General features: G+C 43.4%; 1 protein-coding gene and 1 long non-coding RNA gene across 8 annotated transcripts in view; one reads left to right on the forward strand and one right to left on the reverse strand.

Moving 5' to 3' along the window:
- Positions 1–5,897, reverse strand: part of LOC149449126 (uncharacterized) — a 124,808-nt gene extending 118,911 nt beyond the window's left edge. The window contains exon 1 of the long non-coding RNA XR_016315456.1: positions 5,816–5,897. This is a non-coding gene — a long non-coding RNA (uncharacterized LOC149449126). The remainder of the gene's footprint in view (positions 1–5,815) is intronic.
- The window catches only part of KIAA1217 (KIAA1217 ortholog), a 609,023-nt gene continuing 599,227 nt past the window's right edge, over positions 5,620–15,415 (forward strand). For 2 of the 7 annotated variants that reach the window (XM_089693772.1, XM_089693774.1), the window contains exon 1: positions 5,620–6,033. In XM_089693772.1, coding sequence (XP_089549898.1) covers positions 5,817–6,033 — 217 coding nt within the window. In that variant the 5' untranslated portion in view covers positions 5,620–5,816. The remainder of the gene's footprint in view (positions 6,034–15,415) is intronic. The other 5 variants (XM_089693758.1, XM_089693759.1, XM_089693764.1 and 2 more) reach the window with 4 other exon arrangements.

Consider the following 15,415-nt stretch of genomic DNA (forward strand, 5'->3'; position numbering starts at 1 on the left):
TGCCACCCATCAGTGCTACCCAGCAGTGTCAACCATCAGTGCCCAGCAGTGCCACCAGTCAGTGCCCAGCAGTGCCGTCAGTCAGTGCCACCCATCAGTGCTGCCCATCAGTGCCCATCATTGTTGCATATCAGTGCAGCATCATCAGTGCTGCCTCATCAGTGCCAGCCTATCAGTGACCATCAGTGCTGCATATCTGTGCCACCTCATCAGTGCCACCTATTAGTGCCCATCAGTGCCGCCTATTACTGCCCATCAGTGCTGCCTATCATGCCCATCAGTGCTGCCTATGAGTGCAGCCTCATCAACGCACATCAGTGAAGGAGAAAAAATTACTCGTTTGCAACATTTTATAACAGAAACAAAGGAAAACTTTTATTTTCACATTTTTTGCTCTTTTTGTGTTTATAGCGCAAAAAATAAAACCCTCTTTGGTGATTAAATACCACCAAAAGAAAGCTCTATTTATGTAAAAAAATTATAAAAATTCACATGGGTACAATGTCGCATGACCGCGCAGTTGTCATTCAAAGTGCGACAGTGCTGAAAGCTGAAAATTGGCCTGGGCAGGAAGGGGATATAAATGACCGGTAGGCAAGTGGTTAATAAAAACAAAGAAAAAAACAAGCTCAAGGACTGTTTACTGTCTCTGTTGTGCAGGGTCTGCAGAAAATGTGTGTTGCCTGGCTGTGCAGGACTATAGGGGAACCCAAAAACTCAGTGACTCCTAAGGGGGTAGTGCTACATCTAAATCGATTTTATTAAATGATTTTTTATTGATCTTAGAAATATAAAGTAAATCAAAAACAAAAATTATAAAATACTAAAATATAACAAAATTACAGCAAAGCCGTTCTTGAGACATTTATAAATCTTTTGAATTGAGTTTTATTAACAGATTGATACAGACTCCAAGTGGCCCCCACCACGCAGGAAGAGCCACTTGTTAAACAATTACAATCATACCATTGACAACTAATAGACACCAAATAGAATTGGCTCCTGTACTGCAATAAAAGAAGTCAAGCAGAAGGGAAAAGCTCTGCCCTCTCTAGTTCCCAGCCTGAGGGGGGTACAAGGAAGATTCCTGAGTACATAATTGCTCAGTCACATCAGAGGAGGAGGAGGTTGGGGGACAGAGCCACATTGGCCAGACATTGGTAGACTTATTAGCACAACCTCCATTCCCGTAAGTATCCTAATATAATGGCACATTGGAATTTACCAATTTTTTCCAGAACAAGATGGAGGAGGGATCTGATTTTTTCCAAGACATAACTATAGCTTTTCTATAGACATTGGTCCTATTAAAGTCCTGATAAGGAGTATTTTTCCATGAATATGTTGCAGCCATAGCGACATATTAGGAAAGCGATGCAAATAAATATTTTCGGGATTTGCCGGATGTGTTGCACAATATTTACAATGGAACGGATGCACAGATTTTATGAATTTGAGTTCCATGAATTTGAGTTCCGTACTCAGCTAGCTCCCTACAACACATACATGCACTGATTTTTTTTTTTTTTATTGCTCTGCATTATCAAAAGCAGTACAGGTGTATTGAGGTGTGTCTTGTGTTCTTTAGGCTCCTCCCACTTTCCCAAACTTTACTGACTGCAGTGAGTAATCTGTGCACACGAGAGCCCTCGGTCAGGCTCAATTCACAAAGCTTCATCCTAATGATAAGGATCTTTGTTTTCAGCCCTGAGACTGTATTTTTCAAATCTCATGGTGTTCAGCTGAAAATAACTTTTTCCAATAAACATTTACAAAACAATTGTGGCGTTACACCCCGGTCACATCAAAGCTGATTTTGAAATTGTGCGACTTAGGCTACATTCACACTAGCGTTGTGTGCAGGCGGCAGAGAGGCGTTTGGGAAGCATTTTTACCGCTTCCCAAACGCCTCTGCCAATTCTGCACATTACAGCACATGGTGCTGTTCTAACGGGAGCATTTGCGTCGCGTCGCATTGCGTCGCGGCAAAACGGACGCCTCTGGTCGAGTCAGGAGGAGTTGAAGCCTCCTATTCTCGTCTATGGTGCCGCTCCGCAAATGCCCGGCCGGCGTTTGCAGTGCGGTTGCGATGCACTTGCGGGGCGTTTGCGGAGCGGTAACACCACTCAAACTGCATTATAGGCGTTGTGGGGCGTTATTAACGCTCGGCAAACGCCTAGCAACCGACGCTAAACCGCGCATGCTGCATTTGCGGAGCGTTTGCCGAGCGTTAAAAAACACTCCGCAAACGCCGGACCAATGCTTGCCAAACGCTAAAGAAGGGTTTGGCAAGCGTTGGTAAAACAGCCAAGTGTGAACGAGCCCTTATAGTGAAGTCACAAGATCTCAAAATCGGGTGACCTGACGATTTCCTTGCGATTTGCAAGACATTATTATTATTATTATTATACAGGATTTATATAGCGCCAACAGTTTGCTCAGCACTTTACAATATAATGGGAGACAATACAGCAACAATGCAGTTCAATACAAGAGGGATAGGAGCAGGGGCGGACTGACCATTTGGAAACTCGGGCACTGCCCGAGGGCCCGGGGTCGGTAGGGGGCCCCATGAGATGCGCCTGGTACCTTTTTCATAGGCTTTTTTGAGTTTGGGCAAGGACACAGGGGCCCCATGATCCCCTATTGCCCGGGGGCCCCATGAGTTGTCAGTCCACCCCTGGATAGGAGGGCCCTGCTCCTTGGAGCTTACAATCTAAGAGACATCTGACACAGATGTCTATGCAAATCGCAACAAAGGTAGTGCATGTACTACTTTAGAAATCAGTGCGGCTCTGACCGAGTTGGAATCACACCGATATGACCCCTCTAATAGCGGACACTAGGGTGCGACTTGGCATACGATTTGCAAGTCACCTTCTATGAAAATCACATGCCAAATCACACCCGATGTGACCAGGGGGGTTAGCATTCGTGCGCTGTGCATTATTGTATACATGCTTTGGAGTACCATTCAGAATGAACAGAAACGCACATAAATTATTCACTACCAGCTATTCCTTACAAAGGTGCAAATCTAGCTCAAAACCTAAACATGTTCTGCAGCTGCTCAATCAGCCCTGACGTTGGGCTATGTGTGGTAAGATTGCCATGACTCCGCATTTGGATCACTTTTAGAGGCATTTGGCAAGCAGTGAGCATGTTGCCTCCTTACTGCCTGTTTTAACCCTGTAAAGGCCACACCACCGTGCCACAACTGTGTACATTGCATGCAGTTGCAGAGCAGGCCCATTCGTTTGAGTGGCAAATGAGGTTTAATGTTGATAAATGTAGGGTTCTGCACTTGGGGGCTAAGAGTATGCATGCATCATACATACTGAGGGGGGGGGGGGTACAACTGGGGGAATCAATGGTGGAGAAGGATCTGGGAGTTCTGGTAGATCACAATCTTATTAATTTTTTTCAGGTACTTATAACGCCATCAATTTTCCTAGATATTGTACATTCACATCAGTCCCTAACCCTCAAGGGGTGTACAATCTAAGGTCCCTAACTTACATTCATACATACACATACTAGGGACAATTTAGAAAGGAACCAATTAACCTACCAGCATGTCTTTGGAGTGTAGGAGGAAACCGGAGTACCTGGAAGAAACCCACACAGGCACAGGGAGAACATGCAAACGCCAGGCAGGTGGTGTCATGGTTGGGATTTGAACCAACAACCCTAGTGCTGCCAGGCAGAAGTGCTAACCATTGAGCCACTGTGCTGCCTAATAATGGCATGCAATGCCAAGCTGCAGTTTTTACTGAGACACAACTCTGCAGGAATGAGCACAGGAGGCACAGCTGACAGCAGCATTGTCAGTCTGGGGTGGAGGGTAGTGTTAAATGTAATAGCAGATTTAGCTGCACTAACAATTGAATCCAAACTCTTGCTCACACTTTATAAACTGTTACAGCAAACAAGGTTTTGCATAAATAAACAAAAGCTGATCATTTTAATCAGCCCTGCCAGTATTAGGCAGTTTGTCTTATCCATGTAAACTGATAGATTCTGCTGGAGAGCTTGAGCAGCAGATTTACTTTCCAGATCACCAAAAGAAAATAAAAGTAAGAAAGAGCCTAAAAGATAAAAGTAATGCAGCCATCACATCTAAGGATTGGTAAGCTGCAACATAATAAATGTTTGCTTTTGGGTTTAATACTTCCTAAAATCCAGGCAAGGGCATTATCTGCATGGGGTTTGCATGTTCTCCTTGTGCTTGCATGGGCTTCTTTCCAAAGGCTTCCAGTAAGTAAGGCTGCTTTCCGTTTTTCTTCTGCTTTTGCGTTAAAAAAAAAGCGAAGGAAAAACGCGTGACCATGTATTCCTATGGAACGCTTCACACTGATTCATTGCGGGTCCAGTGCGTTTTTTAAAATCTGGCTTGCTGCCTTTTTTGATGCAGGCTTGGTGCTGTAAAAAACTGCACCGAAAACACCTCCCCATTATTATTATTATTATTATTCTGCTCTCTAGTTCCTGTGTCACCTCCTCCCATGCTCGCCTCCAGGACTTCTCCCAAGCTTCTCCCATCCTATGGAACTCTCTACCCCAATCTCTCCGGCTGTCTCCTAATCTATCGACCTTTAGACGGTCCCTGAAAACCTTTCTCTTTAAAAAAGTCTATCCTGCTTCTACCTAGTAAACCGCCATTTATTTCCTCCATCAGCTCATCCCCCACAGCTGTTTCCTTTTGTATCACTCCTCCTAGATTGTAAACTCTAACGAGCAGGGCCCTCTGTTTCCTCTTGTACCAAGTTGTATTGTAACTGTAATGTCTACCTTCATTTTGTAAAGCGCCGTGCAAACTGTTGGCACTATATAAATCCTGTATAATAATAATTGAAATCAATGAAAAATGCATCAAAAACGCACCCACGTTGTGTTTTAGGTGCGTTATTTGAGTCACATGTCCTATAAAAAAAACATCACAAACGTGGTAAAAACTTGGTAATAAAAAAGCATATGCGTTTTTGCCAGGGATCAGTGGGGAAAAAAATGTGCCTAAATTTGTCTAAGTACATGTATGTGAGATGGGGACCTTAGATTGTGAGCTCCTTGAGGACAGCGATTGATGTTAATGTACAGTATGTAGAGACCTGTGTAAATTGTTCTAGAAGTACCTGTGATATTAAATAGATACTTTCTTCAGGAAGACAGTATAAATCTGAAGTGTTAACTTATAGCAGTTTATCCCATTTTAGTAGTCAGATCACCGATAGAAGACTTTCCATCTGTTGCTGTGGGTTGCGTTCCTTTGCACTTTTCTCATTGCCTTACATTATAAAGCCATAAGCGAGCTGGCTTCTGAATTATGAACGAAGGCACGCTGCACATTTTCCTGTGAAGGCGGCGCGGGTCATAGTACGCTCAGTGATTTACTGCAAATCAATGGAACATCTGGAATTCACTGTGGATTCCATCTGCATTGTGTGCAGAAGTTTACCTGAGTGGGTTGGGCACTGGCAAATTCTTGTTTCGGTTTTACGATGGTCAGTTCTAGTCTGAGCTTGCAGCAGCCTCTTTCCTGCAGTCAGAGAACTCCGGCACACAGCACTCAGCATCTGTTCCCGGCTATAGCCCGCTGCAGAAGAGTCATAATCCTGAACTCAAAGCACATTTACATTCCACAGGTCTGATAAAGTGCCTTCTCTCTCTGGCTAAAGATTCCTTCTCGGCACTTTCCTGCAGCACAGAGGTAGAGTCTGAATCACTCTCTCTTCTGCACCGCTTGGCCACTATGGCTAACTGAGGATCTCACCTCCTGCCCCTGGCTTTGTGGGAATTCTCCCAGCCCCGTGCTCACCATGTCAAAGCCGTCACGTTTGGCCAGGCCCTTGTCAGCTAACGTAACGTCTAAGCTGCCTGTGAGCAGGATTGAAGATTTCAACAGCCGGTCAAGAAAAATCAGCTTAGGGGAGAAGATTCTCAGGGCTGGCAGTGAGGGGAGTCTTGTTAAGAAGCAACAGCAGGTGCAGGCGGCACACATACCAGCAAAGCCGCCTGGAGCCAACTCGGCCAAAGGTACGTCCATGCCGTCTTTCCGTTATGATTCACCGTCTTCTTAGAATGTAACAATAAGATGGTTCTGGGTTGCGTCTTGTATGCTTCGAAGTTTTCTTAGAGATTACTGGCAGATGGTCTTAGCTTCTCATGTTATCTGTTGGTTTCTTTGGCCTATACAGAAGCAAGGGAAGCTCTTTGGAACTTTTAGATTGTGGCAACTCGATGCAAATTGTAGCAAGGTTAGCGTAATATATGAATGGACAGAGTCACAGGTAGCTGGCTTTGACTATGAATTGGAGATCATATCTTGAACTGATCATACACAGAACAATCTGATTCTGTTAACTCCTTAAGGTCTACCAACAGCTAATTAGTGCAAAGGCCTGCCTGAATGTATAATTGGATTAAGTAGGCCCTCACATTACATGGTTTTGGTAAATCTTAAGCTGACCATAGATGGACCAAAATTTGGCCAGTTCTGCAGGGAACAGGTGATTTTGATTCATCTATGGCTGTTCCCGTTCATGAGAAGTCAATGACTGGCAATCGATTTCTCATGAACAGAACTGCTGGAAAATTTCAGCTCGATCAGCGCTGCAGCCAATCAGCTACAGCACTGATCAGTGTATTCTGACAGCTGAGGATTCCCCACTGTTAGAATACATGTGCGCACTCCACCTTCAGTGTATGTATGGTGGGAATCTGTTTATGTGTTGATCAGCTTGCTGGCTGGTCAAAAAAACAATCCATCTATGGCCAGCTTTAGCTTCTTAGTGGTAATCCCAAGTGTGGCTCAGGGTTAATTTACAGCACCAAAAGCAGTAACCCTGAGCCACACTTGGAATTACACTGTTGTGCTTGTCCTGTGATCCCCCGATCCTTACCTTGTCCTGCAATCCCACAATGTCCTCCCGCAATGTCCTCCCGCTGTGTCCTCTCGCCGATTCCGGCATCTGTCTTCCGGGTTCCGTTCCCTGTGAGCGTTGGTACACAAGGGGCAGAACCGGCGGGAGATTAAAAAAATATGACATACACACAATAGATTGTAATCTGTTAGTATTACATTACTGTATCAAACCATTTCACCTAAATTTGGTCCCTAGTGCTTTGTCCTGTGCCCTGCCTGCACTTTTACCATTCTTTCTGCCTGGAAACTTGAGAACGTCCATGGCGTCCAAAAAGCGTCCCTTTAAGTCCAAAAGCGGTTTTAGACCAGCTAGAGAACAGCGATAGTAAATTAGAACTACTTTCAGAATTGAGTGATAATGATTTGTGGGGAAATTCGTCATCAGACACTGAAAACGATTCTGCGACTGAGCTCAGTGATGTGCGAACTTGGCGCTATATTTCAAATTTCAGTGTTTTTGGTTTGATTATATTATTGAATTAAATTTATTATTATATTATTATTTTTTTAATTATTTATTATATTATAATTTATGATTTTGTTTTTCAAACTTTATCATACCCGGGATGTTTACTAGACTCTTGTTTGGACAGATTTAAGTGGGTTATTCCTAAGAATTACAGCCCTACAATATAAAACAACAAATTTACAAGCAAAACAATGTACCGCTTTGATATTCAAAAATATTGATTTGTTAGACCGCCAGGGAGGATAAGGCCCATGCAGGGGCCGTGTTTACCCACACAGCTGTTTTATGCATCCCTGTGTAAGCAGTCCCATTCATGTCACTTGGGACACAGCAGCTGCACGGACACAGCCGTTGTATCCTAATTTTTTACTTCCAGACAGGTACATGTACCGGAACGCAGACATGCACCTGCACCCACAGGGTTGTTAAATTGGGAGCAATGGCTGTGTCTGTTCAGCCGGTGTATACCAACTGACATCAGTAAGATTGCTTGCATGGGGATGCATGGAACATCTCTACTATACCTGCCCTGCACAGGCCTACAGTATAGTACACCCTGTGAGGAGTCACTTTGGGTGGGGGGGAACCCAGCGTACTTTGGAGAGGTGGGGAGACCCCTGTCTCAGCTCCCCATATCCCTATTATGTGTAACTCACCCTGTGCCTGTTAGGGGTACAGGGTGATCTGTCCTAATATTGTGTAGACATGTATAGGTGGGGTGGGGGTTCTTGATTTTTTAATGCCATGTGGTTGCATCCCATTGTTCTATTGTGTGTCTTGCTTGGGAGCAAACTATTGTGGGATGTATGTGTTTAAGTGTATTAGCTTAGTGTGGGGGGGGGTCTCCAGCAGCCCTCCCTCCTGATGGGACTGTCTGCTGGTGTGAAGTTTGAATACCTGTGTGTCTCTTGTTGCTAAGTGTAGATTGCCCGCCCTGTGTCATTATGCAGGGAGGGGGGATTGTCCCGAGTGTATAAAAAGCCAGTTTGAGTCTCAAATAAAGAGTTCCATTTTCAGACAGACTGGTGTCGTCTAGTCTTGTATGGTCGGCTGTGGTGTCTGTTGTCGGTGTTCGGACGGGGAAGCGATATAACGGAAGTACCCAAGTGCAGACTGGGTTGGTTTCGTTACACGCCCATGTGAACAAAGCCAAAAGTGGACAATACATGTTAGTCTGTACATTCTCTGTACAATTTCCTGTGGTTTGTACTACATGTACAATGTAATAGTAATAATAATACCTATACAATATACCTATACAATTTATTCAATTCCTATACGATCAGGTTGGCCTTTGAGCTACATAGCTAATGTATGTAATTAATGCAGGTATTTATATAGCCAAATTTACTCAGGAGCCAAATGAGCTTCCAACATGTCTTTGGACTGTGGGAAAAAAACAGTGTCCTGAGGAATCCCACTCAAGCACAGGGAGAACATGTTTGTTTAGATTTAAAAAAGATTGTATATTCAGATTGTAATGTGTATTAGCAGCTTAAAGCCTTTTCACCAAAGGGACAAGACAGCTTCCTGTTCTGGGTCACATAGCATCCAGTGCATGCGTTGCCATTTACACTATGTCATATCACAAACATGGGAGTGGTATCAAGAAATCTCTGCATGTCTGTGAATGTTCTGCCTGTTTGTGTCTGTATCAACTCTAATTACTGTGTACCTCTTACCTGCAGAGCACTAGACTGTGAGACCCAGGGATTGTGGGAGATGTAGTTTCCTCACTGGAAACGTCAGTTTTCAGACTAAATGCTCTGCCATTCAGCATGCCTGTGCATACAGGGCAACAAATGATGCCATGAAACTACATAATCAGTGCACATCTAATGAAGGTGAAGAAATACAAGGTGTGGGTAAGAAGGTTTATAATGCCTTCAAAGGGGATTGTAGAGAGGTTGTAAAACCTGATTGTAACATATAGCCTGCTTAAAGCTGAACTCTGGGGAAAACAAAAGACCTCCCTTGCAGTGGGCTGCTATTGCACTGCAAGGATTAAGTGTTCATTTACAGAATGTCTAAGCTACCGCAAAAAGCACTTTTTCTTACCTGATCCCTCGCTCTAGCAAGCTCCCTCCTGGTTGTAAGAGCAGCACTCGCAGCCTCTGACATTGCATGCCCTCTGACGTCATCAAGTACAATGCAGAGCCCATAGCCTTGCATTAAATGTGAGGACTCCCAGAGACAGTCCACAAGTCAGAGCATAGTATAGTGGAGCACCGGCTGCTGGGGAAGCGGGATCAGGTAAGTAAAACTGCGTTTTCCTGTACCCTGGAAGTATTAGAACATTTAACCCTTGTGGGGGCAGCCCCGCTGTAGAGGAGGGTTTTGTTTTTCCTGGAGATAGACATTAAGGCAAGCCACATATGAGCCCGATCTTGCTAGCCATGGCATTGTCCTGGCAGTACCTGGAATAATCACACCGTAAAGTTTTCCACACGTATCTGAGATTTTAGCTTTTTGGGAGATGTTGAATATGGTAAGTCACCTGCTTGGTGTTTAAAGCTCTTGATGTCTCTGCTCTTGAACTCCTAGTACAACCATTTGCAACAACCATTACGGTGGTCAGGTTTTCATGGATAAAGCTTTAAATTTTTTGCATAACCAATTGTGCAATAACTCAGTAATGTGAATGAGCCAATAGAGATAATCCGCTCTTCTCTGCATCTAATTTGACAGCCACACGTTAACAGATCTTACCATCTATGTATTACTTGGTGAATACAGCCATGTATGTTCATATTACGATCTTTGTATAGAACAATTATTTGGCGGTAATAACTTCAGACCCCATCTTATGTACCTTTAGGATCTCACTGCATTTTTGATCCATCCTTTGCAGTCAGAGAAATCTTCTTTCTGTACTGTGTGTGTGATCCAAAGATAATGAAACATTCAACAATCCCCGCATCCAAGGGTAGCACATACTCCAATTGGGAAAACATCAGACTGTGTTATACAGCTCATGAATGGACTCATCAAAGGAACAGATAAATAAACTATACCCGTGGGCCAACCAGGGAGGAAACAGGCAAAAATTATTGGATATTTCTTGGAAGTTTGTTTTAGATTGCTAAAAATGTTTCTTGGATAAAGAGAATGCTGCAGGCAATTTGTACCTTTTTAGTTAATGTGCAGCTTGAAAAGGTCACGTGCTTGGAGTGCAAAGTGCTTCTCCATAGCTGCTGGAGGCGGGCTGTGCGGCTGCTCACACAGCGCATTAAGCTATTCCATAGAAGATGTTAGACTGTACAGGGGGTGGGCGCAATCGCAGATACACTGCATCGATCAAGAAGTTTGAAGCTGAACCCCAGACAAGCAAAATGCACAGATGAATCACAAATAAGGAAGCTGTTTTTGCACCAATGTATTTGTATTTCTGTCCATCCTGTTCCGAGATTTACTCAGCCCTGTTGTACAGCCGGGAGGATGGCACCACTTGCAATCTATTACAATTATAGGCTGCAGAAGGAATGCAGTGGTGTCCTCTCTCCTATAAAAAGACAAACAGAGAGCACACCAGCCTACTGTATTTTCCAAGGTAAATTTATTAAAAATATGATAATAAAGTCATACTCACAAACAGTATGATTGCACAACAAATTGCAGCTTATTGGTACAATCAATGGTGAGACCCAGTGGACCCACAGATGCCAGATAGGTGCCGTCCAGAAACCGAACAATGGCTTACATGTTTCGAGGACAACACTCTTCCTCAGAGTCTGAAGCATGTAAGCCATTCTTCGGTTCCTGGACGGCACCTCTCTGGCGTCTGAGGGTCAACTGCCTCTCACCATTTATTACACCAACATGCTGCAACTTGTTGTGAGATCTTTTGCATAATGTTTGTGAGTATGATTTTTTCATCATTTTAATGAACTTACTTTGGCATCATGCAGTAGGCTGGTGGACTTTCTGTTTGTCTTTTTACAGTTGTTATCTGGATCACCCCAGTCGTTGGAGAGAGCAGCAAGGCTTTGCATTTCCCTTGGTTCACCTTCTAACACTCACATAGGAGAACGGTCTTGGGTCCTCCACACTCATGCTCAGGAGAGGTTGACATTTCCACTCTCTCCATCCCTAACCTAGTGGTTCAGCAGTGAAAGAGCAGCAGGAATTGGAGAATGTCATCTCTTTGCTCAGTCTGCTTTCTCCTCTTATATCAGCATTAGAGATCAGAAGAACATTGAAGAAGAAGATTGAACATTAATCTGTATCCAACTGACGTTAATGGTAACCAAACCTTTAAAATCAATTCTGCCCATTTTCAAGGCTAATAGGCAAGATTTTGTCATGCAAATGGCATGGAGGACATATACCAATGCAAAAAAAATGAAAAAAATGTTGTGCAGGAAACTGTACTTTTAATAAGGCTTAAAGGTGAATTCCAGGTATGGATATTTTATATATAGTAACATTGGTCCAGCTTGTACCAATGGAACTATGTGTATAGAATATCTGGCTGATTCCCCTGGAAGCTGGAAATCACTGAAGTAGACACCACAACTCCAGTGATCTTCACTTGCTCCTAGGTCCTGTGCTGAACAGCTTCCCTGCTGCATTCTAAATGCACAAGGTAAGCCGCTTGGCACAGGCACCACTCAGAGAATGCTTTGCATTTTCTGAATGAATGTAACTATGTATAAAATACCTATACCTAGTATTCGTCTGGAAAGTGAAACTTGAAAAATGCACAATTTCCAAAAGTCCAACTCCTGGCAACTAAAAAAACAAAAAATACCTTGCTGTGGGGCTGTGCCTGCACTGCAAGGGTTAATTGCTCGTTTTGGTCTAGGGGAACAAAAAAAAATGATTTACCCAATTCCTTCCTTCTTAGACTAGGCCAGTCTCCGCAGCTTCTTCTCCCCCATGGTCCAGTGGTCTGAAGTCCTGACATCATCAAGGCCAAAGCAAGGTCCATAGCCAAGCAATGTAAGTGATGATGCCGAGGGACAGTCCGCTACGCCATCTGCCAAGGGAGCAGAGGATCTGGTAAGTAAAACTGTTTCTCCTCTCCCCTAGACAGAACAATCTAATTACCCGATGCAGTGCAGGCTCAGTCCCACTGCAAGAATAATTTAATAGTTGCCTGGAGTGGGGCTTTAAATAACAAGCCTGTCAAGCGATGTGCCTGTACGATATATACAATGCACTACAGCAAAACCTATATTTACAAAGAATAAAAAATACTATTTACAGTAAATTAAATGCAGCGCATCTGATCGTCCCCCAGCTCTGCTCAATCTCAAAATGTTGATGGATAAGTGATGGAAAGAGACTTACAGCAGATCAAATTAAGGTGCTTACTGTACGAGCATTTAAACTATACATTTAAATGATATATTAATGAATACAGAACACTAAAGGCAGGGATTAAGCCGCACCATAATGTAATGTATATAATTTTATAATTTTATATCAGTTTGAAAACTAATATAAAAAGTGAAAACTTAAACAGTACAATAAGAACCCTAACCCCTAAAAACATCTAAATGGTTTATATCGCATAGAAAGCATCCTCACCTCTCACTCTGTATAGATGAAATAAAATAGAAAATTGCACATAAAATTCTCCATTTACTATTGCTGCATGATTAACCACCCCAGTCTGTTAGTATAACCTAGTAAAAGCAACACAGAGATGAGATTATCTGTATTAATAAATACAGAGGTGCATTCATTTGTATCTTTTATACTTGACTGGAGTTTAGCTTTAAAACCTAATTGAAGTCACAGAAATGTATTAATGCGGATCTGAAATGAAAAAGTGAAGGTTTGCTATGGTAAAGTGAACATGTAAATATATTAACTGTGTCTAAGACGTGTCCTGAAAGAATTTACTATTTGACCAAAAAATAGCAGAGCACTTCATAGCATGTGAGTGTGCCTAGGCACTTCTCTGCCTACAGCCTCATAGCTGTATCTCTGCAGTGGGAGACCTGAGGCACTGCTCCCTCTGACTGCTAGTCTTAGGAGATCTATGGAGTGAATTTTGGTGATGTCACTACTGTTCCCATCACTGTTCTCCTTGCTGGAGGCGCTGACATGAGGAAGCAAAGCCCTGCATCTTCCAAGATGGCTGCCTCCAGACAGATGCAGCACAAAACAAGCCATGGTAGGTCGGCCTCCTGACCTCTCTCTTCTGCTCAGCTGACCCCTGTCCTTGGCTCTGCTGACTTCTGTCTTCCATCGTTCTGATCCCTGTCCTCTGCCCTGCTGACCCCTGTCCTCCACTTTGCTGAACCCTGGCCTCTGCTCTGCTGACCCCTGTCTTCTGCTCTACTGATGTCTATCCTCTGCCCTATTGACCTGCTGTACTGTACCAAATCCTATACACTCCCCATTTGACCTCCGAGGCTTTGCCCTGCTGACCCCCTGTGCACTGCCCTGCTGACCCCTGTCCTCTGCCCTGATGAACCCTGTACATGGACCTATAAACTAATAGCCTCTGTACACTGCCCTACAAACTATTGACCCTATTCTCTGCCCTGCTGACTCCCTGTACACTGCCCTGCTGACCCCCATCCTCTTCCCCTCTCACATTTTTTTACTGCACTCCACATCAGACAGGCTAAATCTGGCCCTGATAAGTGGAGAAAATAAAGTGACACTTCTTTCATTGTCTAGTAGGTAGAAGACACATTAAGCACTATTCCCATGGGCTAGGATTGATAGCCATGGGCGGACAGCTAAAGCTATTGAGCTTGTACGCTGCAATTATCGGCTGTCACCGTCCGCAGCAATTTGTGACTATTCTCGCAGCCAGTGATTACCTGTGGTGATCACAGCTGGATACACGCAGCTGTCAATCTGATTCTGTATTTTATTCTTAGTAACTGCAACTCTACTTAATTGCACAAGATTCATGTGCTCTTGTCTTTTTGCTTTCTATGTATGTATTTGTCCTTTCTTCCCATATGTACTGGATGCTCTGTAGACAGGTTCTCTTGCAGCCACTTTCTACATATCATACTGTGCTTTTCACCGACATTTCCGTTTTGTAACACCCTCTTCAAAATCATTACAGCTGATTTCAGTAGGCAGAAATAAAGACCAGAGAATAGAAGGCAATACTTTCCTCACTTATCGCTATCACGTGCAGGAGCAGATGGGATTTTACTAGAAATGCCTTTCAATTTTTCGAATTTAGCTACACATAAAATTTGCAGTAGGATTCATTTTATGAGAAATGTGACAGTGCTTGTTTCATCTGGGAAAAACAGCAATGTGAGACTTCTATTGATTGCAGAAGGAAGCTTCCAGTGAATAGCTGTGCTCACCGCCAGCCAGTACCATCGGGAGATGCTCTACAATGAATAAGTCAAGAGGGTCCACAGTCAATATTTTCACACCTTTGCAAATCTTGCTGGTAGTGTGAAAGCCTTGGTGCGAGTGAACACTGGACTGAGAGCACCCGACACGTATAGTGAAATATAATAAAACTGGTTTGCTTTTACAATGCAGTAATTGAGTTTGCAAAGATACAATTTAGTCATCATAGTTAGAGCTTAGAGAATGTTCAACAGCAATTCCCTAAACAAAAAATCAGCCAGGAATCGTTGCAAATATACTACCGGTAATATCAGAAGGCTTTTATATTTAATTTAATTTTCTAATGGTAACTTGGAGACAAAACAAGCGGTACTCGCTTACAGGAACTGCAGCCTCCTCTTGATGACTTTTATGTCATGCAGCCTACCTGTTGATGGAGAGAAAAGGTAGGCCCAGAGCAAAAAAAAAAAAATTAAGCGTAGGGACAGACATGATGGGGTGAATAGTGGGACAACTTAGTAAGGGTAGAAAGTGAGGGAAGTTTTTAAAATTAAAGTAGAGCTTACCTGATTGGAGGTGGCTGGTGTTGGGGAATGGTCACATGAAGGTAGGGGGGAGTGTTGAACCGCAGGAGTCCAGTCGGTGAAATTACAGAACAGGAGAAGTTTCCCACCCTTTCTCCCTATTGTTCTTGTTCTTGGGTTGTCCAGGCAGCCCTGCCGGTGGTTGGTCTTTGGAGGAAA

This window comes from Staurois parvus, unplaced genomic scaffold (assembly GCF_062004578.1).
Source record: "Staurois parvus isolate SC_StPar_1 unplaced genomic scaffold, SC_StPar_1.0 ptg000636l, whole genome shotgun sequence".
NCBI classification, from domain to species: Eukaryota; Metazoa; Chordata; class Amphibia; order Anura; family Ranidae; genus Staurois; species Staurois parvus.